Source organism: Temnothorax nylanderi, unplaced genomic scaffold (assembly GCF_030848795.1).
Source record: "Temnothorax nylanderi isolate EJ_2023f unplaced genomic scaffold, tnyl_v1.0 TNYL_tig0447_pilon, whole genome shotgun sequence".
Taxonomy (NCBI): domain Eukaryota; kingdom Metazoa; phylum Arthropoda; class Insecta; order Hymenoptera; family Formicidae; genus Temnothorax; species Temnothorax nylanderi.
The window spans coordinates 1985-12787 of NW_027249509.1; the positions used below are offsets into that span (position 1 = coordinate 1985).

Genomic DNA, 10803 nt, shown 5'->3' on the forward strand with positions numbered 1-10803 from the left:
ATATTTAATTCATTAACTTACTTGAATTGTTGTTATAGCTTAACATAATATTTACATTTCTTAAATTATTATGTTTTAATAATTGTTATTTGTTTAATTTAGATAGAGACAGAAAGAGAGAGAGAGAGAGAGAGAGAGGAGAGGAGAGAGAGGAGAGAGAGAGAGAGAGAGAGAGAGAGAGAGAGAGAGAGAGAGAGAGAGAGAGAGAGAGAGAGAGAGAGAGAGAGAGAGAGAGAGAGAGAGAGAGAGAGAAAGAGAGAGGGAGAAAGAGAAAGAGAGAGAAGGAGAAAACTGTAAAGTATCTTTTACGTTAATTTCGTATTTGCAGTTAATCAGGTAATTAGTTAGTTTCTAATTAGGTTTAGATTTATTGACCCTTTTTCTGCCGTTAAATATAGTTTATAACTAAATTTAAGGAAAAATAATTTAATTTTTGAGAGCGCTTTGTCACTTTTTATTAAGTCGGGATGGCAATTGATTTTTTAAATGTTAATGGGGAGATGGTACCTCACACTATTGTTCCCATTATAGGGGATGGAGCCTGCCTTTTCCGGGCCCTCTCCTATCTTATGTATAACACACAGTTAATGGCGAGGGATGTGCGTGAAATAATCGTGAGTCATGTGGTGGATAACTGGGAGGAATTTTCAATTATGTCTCACGACAGCTTGGGGAACAATTACAATAGCTCCAGCGAGTATCTCGATGAAATGTCGAAACTTTTTACTTATGGTGGTTTATGCGAGTTGGTGGCGGCTGGGCAACTTTTCGGGTTTGTTTTTGAGGTTTACCGTAATGGTGAGCTCTATGAGAGTTTCGGTGAGGAAGGTAACCCTGTTAGGAGAATACGTTTCACACAAGATATTTCTAAGGGACATTTTGATGCGTACGAGCAAAGTGAAACTGAAGAAGAGAACAATAAATCGTCCTTCTCTCAGCCTGACTCCAACTCAGATTTCGCAAAGCCTACATTTATACCAGTTCCTAATAAGGCTCATGGAAAACGTCGTACGAGATATACCAATGCGAAAAGGAGAAAGCAACTAAAAAATGCGTCAAGAAAATATGTACAGAATAATCCTGAGGTGAATAGGGCAGCGGTGGCGAGGTACCAACAAAAAAATCCTGAGGTGATCAGAAGAGCGGTGGCGAGGTATCAATAAAAAAATCCTGAGGTGAACAGAAGAGCGGTGGCTAAGTACCAACAAAAAAATCCTGAGGTGCACAGAGGGGCAGAGTCTCGATATGAACAAAGTAATCCTGGAAGAAGAGTAGAAAGGCGAGTACTTCCGTGGATGGTTAAAGCTCACTCAGGTATGGCATATGATCCAGATGTGGCTTATGAGACAGAGAGCATTATAGCATTGGGAACTATGAGTCACAAGTGTAAATATTGCAATGCTCTTAAATGGAAGGAAGAGTCCCCTGGCATGTGTTGCAACAATGGAAAGGTGCAGCTTGCATCCTTAGAACCTCTGCCCGAGCCTCTATATAGTTTGGTAATGGGCAGACACCCAGAGCACGTTCACTTTATGAACAATATTAGAAAGTACAATGGCTGCTTTAGTATGACATCATTTGGCGGTAAGCAGGTTCTACAAGATGGCTTTATACCGACCTTTAAAGTTCAGGGGCAGGTATATCACTTGGTAGGAAGTCTGCTGCCATTACCTGAACAGGAAGCTCAATTTCTTCAAATTTATTTTGTGGGAGAGGATGATAGAGAAGTGCGTTTAAGATGCAGCAATTTTTCAGATGTCAAACAGGTATTAGTCAAAGAATTACAGAGAATGCTACATGACGTCAACAGCTACATAAAGGACCTGAAAACCACTTTAGATAAGGTATCTCCAAATTGCAAAAAGTTTGAAGTTGTTATTCATGCAGACAGAAAACCAGATGACGCTCATAGAGGTCGCTTTAACGCACCAATAGTAAATGAGGTAGCTCTGGTGATTGTGGGTCAGCAATTCGACAAACGAGACATCGTGCTGCAGAGCCACGATAACAAACTGCGACGCATCAGCGAGGTCCACCGGTCGTATGACGCCTTGCAGTACCCGCTCATGTTTTGCCGTGGCGAGGATGGATACTCGATTGCCATTCCTCAGCGAGACCCTCAGACCAAGTTGCAACTTAAAAATTTAGTTTCCGCAGCGAGTTTCTACTCATATCGAATTATGATTAGGGAAGGGGAAGTCAACCACTTGGTGTACTTCCGTTCACTTTTTAGTCAGTTTCTGGTTGACATGTATGCCAAAATAGAGACAGAAAGGTTGAATTATATTAGAAATAACCAGGCGCAGCTTAGGGCAGAAAGCTACATTCACCTGAGGGATGCCGTGGGAAGGCAGGATGCTGACGTTTCTCAGCTGGGTAAAATGGTGGTGCTTCCGTCATCTTTTACTGGAGGACCTCGCTATATGTATGAGCGGACACAAGACGCAATGACATACGTCCGCTACCACGGTCGTCCTGATCTGTTTATCACTTTTACCTGTAATCCAAAGTGGAAGGATATAACAGATGCATTATTGCCTGGGCAAAAAACTCACGATCGACACGACATTATAGCTAGGGTATTTCATCTTAAGGTTAAAAAAATGATGGCTCTATTGAATAAGGGTAGTCTGTTTGGAAAAGTGTGTTGCTACATGTACTCTGTGGAGTGGCAAAAGCGAGGTCTGCCTCACATACATATATTGCTGTGGTTAGAGCAGCGTATCTTCTCGGATATGATCGACAAAGTCATCTGTGCGGAAATACCTGATCCTTTAAAAGATTCTCTTCTACACAATATTGTTAAAGCCAATATGATTCATGGTCCATGCGGGGGCTTAAACTACAATTCGCCTTGCATGAAAGAAGGCAGGGGCAGCAAGAGGTATCCGCGAATATTTAAAAATGATACTCAGACAGGAGGTGATGGATATCCACAGTATCGGAGAAGGTCTCCAGCTGATGGTGGCTACACCGTAGAAATCAATGGAATAGAACTGGACAATCGTTGGGTGGTGCCGTACAACCCTGTATTGTTACGTATTTTCAATGCTCATATCAATGTGGAATTATGCAATTCTGTAAAGTCTATTAAGTACATTTGCAAGTACGTGAACAAGGGAAGTGACCAGGCGGTTTTTGCCTTGGAGAGTGAGAAGAATGAGGTGAAGATGTACGAGAATGGGCGGTACATAAGTAGTTCAGAGGCGGTTTGGAGAATTTTGGCGTTCCCAATACATGAGAGGTACCCCTCTGTCTTCCATCTCAATGTTCACCTTGAAAATGGTCAGCGTGTGTACTTCAATTCTATAAACTTAATTGAGAGGATAAATAATCCACCTCAGACAACACTATTGGCTTTTTTTGAACTTTGCAAAACTGACGAATTTGCAAAAACTCTCTTGTATTATGAGGTTCCTTCATACTATGTGTGGAAAAATAATAAGTTCGAGAGAAGAAAGAGGGGGAAGGATGTGGATGGCTGGTTAGGAATAAAGAAGGACCACGTATTGGGAAGAGTGTATACCATTCATCCAAACAATACTGAGTGTTATTATCTGCGTTTATTGCTACATGAGATTCGAGGTCCAATGTCTTTTTTAGATCTGAGGACTGTGAATGGTGTCCTCTGTCCCACATTCCAGTCTACATGCAAAGCATTAGGTTTATTGGAAGATGACAAGCAATGGGACAATACCTTAGAGGAAGCTGTATTATGTGATTCATCTTTAAAGCTGAGGGAGCTTTTTACAGTGATGTTGGCATTCTGCCAACTTTCTGAACCTCTGAGTCTTTGGGAAAAGTATAAAGACAGCTTCTCAGAGGATATTATGCGACAGGTAGAGAGAGAGTTGAAAGGTAGTGCGCAGAACATGATAGATGAGGTGTATAATAGATGCTTGGTAATGATTGAGGACGCAGTGATGGCTTTGGGAGGACAGGAGTTGGAACAGTATGGTCTGCCTCAGCCAAAAAGATTTGGAGGGGTATTGGGGAACAGAGACTATTTGAGGGAGACAAACTATGATGTAAATGCCTTGGAAGAAGTAGTATCGAATAACGAGGGTTTATTGACAGATGAGCAATTTGTTGTCTATCGGCATGTTCTTAGTAGCGTAGAGTCAGGAGATGGTCAGGTATTTTTCTTAGATGCTCCAGGTGGTACTGGGAAAACCTTTCTTATCAATTTACTTCTGGCGAGGGTAAGGAGAGAACGTGGAATTGCCTTGGCTGTTGCATCGTCAGGTATCGCTGCTACGTTGTTGGAGGGAGGGAGGACCGCTCATGCTGCTTTTAAGCTTCCTCTGAATTTAATTCAAACAGAAACACCATTGTGTAATATTTCAAAACAAAGTAACATGGCTAAAGTACTACGCGATTGTAAGCTCATTGTTTGGGATGAAAGCACTATGGCACATAAGGGGGGTTTTGAGGCATTGAGTACAACCCTCAAAGATATTAGGGGTAACGATGGAGTAATGGGGGGAGTGACCGTGCTGCTTGCTGGAGATTTTAGACAGACTTTGCCGGTAGTACCAAGGGGAACTCGAGCAGACGAAGTCAAGGCGTGTGTAAAGAAATCACATTTGTGGTCCCTTATTAAGAAAATCTCTATCAGGAAGAACATGAGGGTACACTTGAAAGGTGATGTTTTTGCAGGGCAATTTTCAAAAATATTATTAAAAATTGGAGATGGAGAGTATTCTGAGATTGAAGGAAAGGTGATTATTCCTGCAAGTTTAGGTTTAGTAGTAAAAACCCTAGAGAGCCTTATTAATAAGATATACCCTGATATTGCGAATATCAAAGAGAAATCTATGGATTGGCTGAGCGAGCGTGCCATTCTGACCCCTAGGAATGATAAAGCTGGTGTCATTAATGACATTCTTCTTAAATCATTCGAAGAAGGAGAAATGAATTACAGCTAGATCTGTGGACTCGGTGGTAGATACAGATGACGCGGTTAACTACCCAGTAGAGTTTCTTAACACAATGAATCCTCCTGGCTTACCAGCCCATAAACTTTTCCTTAAAGTGGGAGCACCAGTGATGTTGTTGAGAAATTTGAATCTGCCAAAACTTTGCAATGGCACAAGGCTTCAAGTGAAGGCTCTATACAGAAATGTTATCGAGGCCACAGTATTTACCGGCTGTGCACGGGGAGAGACGGTATTTATACCACGCATACCACTAATATCATCAGAGTATCTTTTTGAGTTCAAGAGGTTGCAGTTCCCTATCAAAGTTTGTTTTGCGATGACTATCAACAAGTCTCAGGGGCAGTCGTTAAAAGTAGCAGGAATTGATTTAAGTGAGGACTGTTTCTCACATGGGCAGTTCTATGTGGCATGTTCGAGAGTGAGCTCACCAAACAGTCTTGTGATACTAGCGCCTGAGGGGAGAACCACTAATGTGGTATACAAAGAAGTTTTAAAATAGAAAAAAAAAGTCGTAGATATTTTTGGAGAATTTTAAAAAGAAAGTCATAATGTATTTAAAGTAATTAAATACGGGAACAAAGCACGGATTTCTTTACAGTAGAATAGGCCTACTGGGGAAACCACTAAAAAAAAAAACGCATTTACAATAGTACCTCAAGGGTGATGCGGAAATCTATTGGCGTTAAATGTAAATATACGCTATTACCTATTTGTGTGTCTTATTACATATGTCCTCCAGGGCGTGTCCTCCGGGGCGAAGCCCGGGTAACCAGCTAGTATTATATACGTTAACAAATTTTAATTTTTATGTTAATAAATATTTCATTTTATTTACAATTTTTATATTTATAAATTATATATATATATATATATATATATATAATTTATAAATATTTATAAATGTAACGTAGCGCATCGTCGATTTGCCAACTCGAGATTTGGCACTCGGCGAGACACCGTACGCGATACTCGAAATGCGTGGCATCGTGGCAACGTCGCATAGCCGAGCGCGGCCGCCGCGGCCAGCAGATCCCCTCCAGCTGGCTAGTTCGGACACAAACCATTAGCACGGACGCAAACCATGTGCGGTTACCGAGCGAAACGACGTAGTTTATGCGCACTTTCTCAGGTGGCGCGTCGGAACACGCAACACACAAAAATTGACGAAAAATGCCGGGATGGCCTCTCTCAGGTTTCTCTCTGCCGTTAGTGAGGCACGTAGACCCCAGTATTGCAGCGAACCTATCGGACGGACGGGAAACTGAGCCGACCGTGACCATGTTCAAATGGTGGTAATCGTGTGTGCGTCAAAAATCAAAATCATTGAAAATTGTTAACATAAATTGTAAATAATAAAAAATTGTTAACAATTGTTTAAATTGTTAATATAAATTGTAAATACAATGCCAAAAGCGTGCATTGTGCCGAATTGCTGGAAGAAATTTAAGGACAATACAGAAAAATGTTCCGTTTTTAAAGTGCCTCAAAACGAAGAATTGCGTAAAAAATGGGAATCTGCAATTCCAGGCATTGCAGTATTGAAATCGTCGCAACACGTGTGTGAGCGTCATTTTGAGCCGACGTGCATCGTGCGAAAATTAGAGAAGCGTAGTCCAGATGGAAAAATTCTCATTGATGTAAGTGTGAATTATATGAACAGTTTTGTCGATTGCATTTTCGCATTTGCATAAGGTAAAAAACTGTGCAACATCGTTTCCGGTAAAAAATTTTTCATATAAAATTATGTATAATTGTATAGAATTATATAAAATTATATATCAATATGTATATATGCGTCTGTTACTTTCTTGTATGTACTCCTTTCTAAATATTCCTTTTTTTACATCTTCCCGGTAAAAAAATTTTTAATATAAAATTATGTATATATGTAATTATATAGAATTATATAAAATTATATAATATATGGACATATTTGATATATAATTTTATATAATTATATATAATTATACATAATTTTATATGAAAAATTTTTTACCGGGATTGCACAGCTGTTTGGATTATATATATGGTTTTGACCTGCCTAACACCGCGGTCCGATTCACACTGAGCGCTATTGGCATCATTCTATCTTTATCATTCATTAGGCATAAACAAGGATAGAATAACGCCAATAGCGCTTTGAACATGCATCGGACCGCGGCCTAATTTGATTGGCTCACCCCTAGGTTCGCCATTTTGCCTCACTATCTGAGTCACTCCCCACCCTACAAGTTTCCAGACCTGTATGTAAGACCGTGATCGTGTCTCGTGCCTCGCCGACTGCCAAGTCGACGATGCGCTACGTCATATTTATAAATATTTATTTAATTATATTTACAATTTTTATATTTATAACTTTTAAATATGCATATATATATATATGATATGCATATTAAAAAAATATATATATATTTATTTATTTATAAATGTAAAAATTATAAATAAAATGAAATAAATATTTATAAACACTAATTCAGGAAGGAAAGGATTTAGGAGTTAGATTTAGAAGTAGAGAGAGCTATGCATAAATAAAAAATATATTAATTGTTACTTTATTATTTATTGAAGATTATTTTTGGTAATAATATATATGTTGATGCCCGATATATTTTTTTCTTCACCAGCTCCGCCTCTTCCTCTTCTTCTGCCTCTGCCTCTGCCTCTGCCTCTGCCTCTTCCTCGGCCTCTACCTCTCCCTCGCATCGCGATAAAACAAGACAATAAAAAGAAAAGGAAATGTGTGTGTGTGTGTGTGTGTGTGTATGTGTGTGCAGCGTAACATATGTCTTAGATCTTAGATTGTTATCTAAGATCTACGAATTTATTATATATAATATATATATATATATATTAGGGTGGTCCTAATATATATATATATATACCCTATATATATATATATATACCCTAATATATATATATATATTAGGGTGGTCCTTATATATTGTATTTACTCAACAAAAAAATTTTGTTTTAAATTTTTTTTGCGGCACCCCCTAGAATGTTTCCAATTCGCAAAAAAATAATTCCTGCCAAAACTCAGCTCGATTGGATAACGGAAACCCGTGCCCCCGGATTTTTAAACATTTGAGTTCTCTTGTATTAAACTGTTTATTCCATTAACATTGGTTTTTAAAGCGTATTTTCCACAAAAATCCGGCCTAAAGCACTTTTCTTTTTTTAATATGTGTGTCTTGCTTTTCTGCATCGTTTGAGACCTTATACGTCTCATTTAAACAATTAGGTAAATTGTCAATAACTAAAAAATAAAAATAAATAGTTATTTCATTTATTGCTTGATCAGCTGGAAAAAATTATGTATGGGCTACAAAAGTTATAGTAGTATGTTTAGAGCCAAAAGAAGAATAAAAATTAAAAGATTTCATGTTTTTATTAAAAACAATCAATTTTTTGTGGCTAACCCCACACGGAGCAAAACATCCATTAGATGTCCATTAGACATCCATCATGGAGATTCAAAACCTCTAATGGACGTCCATGTAACATCCACAGAACTTCCACTAATACTCGAAATGTCCGCTTGTAGTACCTCCATTAGATCTCCATTAGACGTATTGATAGATCTCTTTTAGACGTCATATAGATCAACCATAGATGTTTCATGGAGCTTCGATGGATAATTAAAATATGTTAACTAAACGTTTTATAAATTCTTTATGGATATACGCCTTGTTTATAAAGCTTACAACAAATTAGATAATTATTTATAAGTGTATCCAACAAATTATCAAAAATTGCTTTGAAGACCCCTGCTATGTGATACCAGAGGTATCACTTCAGATGATCTGCAGCAAAGAATTATCGCAGTCAGGCCTCTCACAGGCTCGCCTCTTAATATACTAGCGCGTGATGTTTTTTTATTACGAGAAAGTACTCGCGCATGGTAGCCGCGTCGCGGCAGTGCGGGTTACTAACGCTCGCGGTTATATGTTTATAAAAGACGTCTAATGGACGTCCATATTATATCCATCCATTAATAGAGGCAAATTAGACCAAAAAAGTGCGTTATCTCGGAACCGGTTAAAACTACTCGGATTTGAACGTTTTTTTTTTAAATGTAGGTAATTAAAAACACTACAATGTTTATCGGTTAAAAATTGACGCTTTTTTTTATAATTAAAATAAACCTGAAAATTTATTAAATAAACAATTAGCGTCAATTTTTAACCCATAAACATTGTAGTGTTTTTAATTACCTAACATTAAAAAAAAAAACGTTCAAATCCGAGTAGTTTTAACCGGTTCCGAGATAAAAACCTCGTCCACTGGACGTCCATGCTAAATGTTATATGGATGGATATAATATGGACGTTCATTAGACGTCCATTTGACATCCACCATAGAGGTAGATGTCTGGTGGAGCTATGGATGTTCTTTGGACGTCCATTGGAGGTTGTGTTCTGTGTGGGACGTTACCTAATAATATTTATACTTAAGTCCTGAAGCTTTTGCGCTTGCGTTCTTTGATCAGAAAGTATCCGCAGATACGAAAAAGTAGATGATTGAAGCTATCAATCCAAAAAAAATATCGACAAATGAAAGTGTTAAGGGTCGGCAGGAGACACGGTGGAGACCTCTGTCGGGTTGGGTTAGCTGCGAGTGGCTGCGAGTCCGTATTTTATTTATTATAAATTTTTAAGAGCAAAAATGCAAAATCGGGCTCTGTAGCGGACTGCATTATTATATAAAGAGTATATAAAAAAAAATTCAAGAATCTATGTAACTTATTTTATGAGAAATCTTGTATTACGAATTACGGATTCGTAATAACAAGATTTCTCATAAAATAAGTTACATAAATTCGTGAATTTTTTTTTTATATACTCTTTATATAATAATGCAGTCCGCTACAGAGCCCGAATTTGCATTTTTGTTCTTAAAAATTTATAATAAATTAAATAAGGAGTTAAAATGCAGTTTAACGTGCACTTAGTGCATATAGTGCACCTGAGTGCACTTGAGTTTGCCTGGGTCTCCTGCCGACCTTTAAGGGGATCCTGCAGTGACAGGCACACTTCCTCGATGTCGATAATGTCAACCTTTCTAATTTTGTTTTCCCTAAATCTGTCTTTGTCTAACGAAATGACATCTGTCCTTGTTTGATTGCTCGCCATCTCTCGCAAGATTCGGCAACTACTGTTGCTGCTCTTCTTGTCATTCTGAATCCGTATTTGCATTACTAAAATAATTTTTCGATGGATCTTCTTTTGTACGCATTGAATCTTACTTCTACTTGCACGATATTATTCCTACATGTTTTCCCAAGGGCAGATGATAAACATTATGTAAGTATAAACTGCAGAATTTTTGTTTTAAGCAAATATTGTCGTCAGGTGACAGCTGTATGTGCCCAAATAAGTAATATTTTTAATTTTTTGGTGTTTTTGATATAAAATCGCGTTTGTTACCCTAGATTTTTGTGCAGACTTTAATTCTGTAAAAGATTTTTGCAATTCTATAAAGCCAATTAAGGGGATCCTGCAGCCGTATGATTTACCGACATTATCGTTTTTCGATGGATCTTTTAATTGGCTTTATAGAATTGCAAAAATCTTTTACAGAATTAAAGTCCGCACAAAAATCTAGGGTAACAAACGCGATTTTATATCAAAAACCCCAAAAAATTAAAAATATTACTTATTTGGGCACATACAGCTGTCACCTGACGACAATATTTGCTTAAAACAAAAATTCTGCAGTTTATACATACATAATGTTTATCATCTGCCCTTGGGAAAACATGTAAAAATAATATCGTGCAAGTAGAAGTAAGATTCAATGCGTACAAAAGAAGATTCATCGAAAAATTATTTTAGTAATGCAAATACGGATGCAGAATGACAAG

The 10803-nt window shown here is 37.8% G+C and overlaps 2 protein-coding genes across 2 annotated transcripts; both read left to right on the top strand.

The window, feature by feature from the left end:
- Positions 1–1316: 1316 nt before the first annotated feature.
- LOC139782869 (uncharacterized) lies at positions 1317–4928 on the top strand. Its single transcript, XM_071721942.1, has one exon. The coding sequence runs from the start codon at positions 1317–1319 to the stop codon at positions 4926–4928; it is 3612 nt and encodes a 1203-aa protein (XP_071578043.1).
- Positions 4929–4992: 64 nt separating this feature from the next.
- Positions 4993–5439, top strand: LOC139782871 (ATP-dependent DNA helicase PIF6-like). The gene has a single exon (XM_071721943.1). It carries the CDS (start codon positions 4993–4995, stop codon positions 5437–5439), a length of 447 nt encoding a protein of 148 aa, XP_071578044.1.
- Positions 5440–10803: the final 5364 nt, after the last annotated feature.

Coding starts and splice junctions, on each gene's coding strand:
- LOC139782869 (XM_071721942.1), top strand. CDS start 1,317: ATGGCATATGATCCAGATGTGGCTTATGAGACAGAGAGCATTATAGCA.
- LOC139782871 (XM_071721943.1), top strand. CDS start 4,993: ATGAATCCTCCTGGCTTACCAGCCCATAAACTTTTCCTTAAAGTGGGA.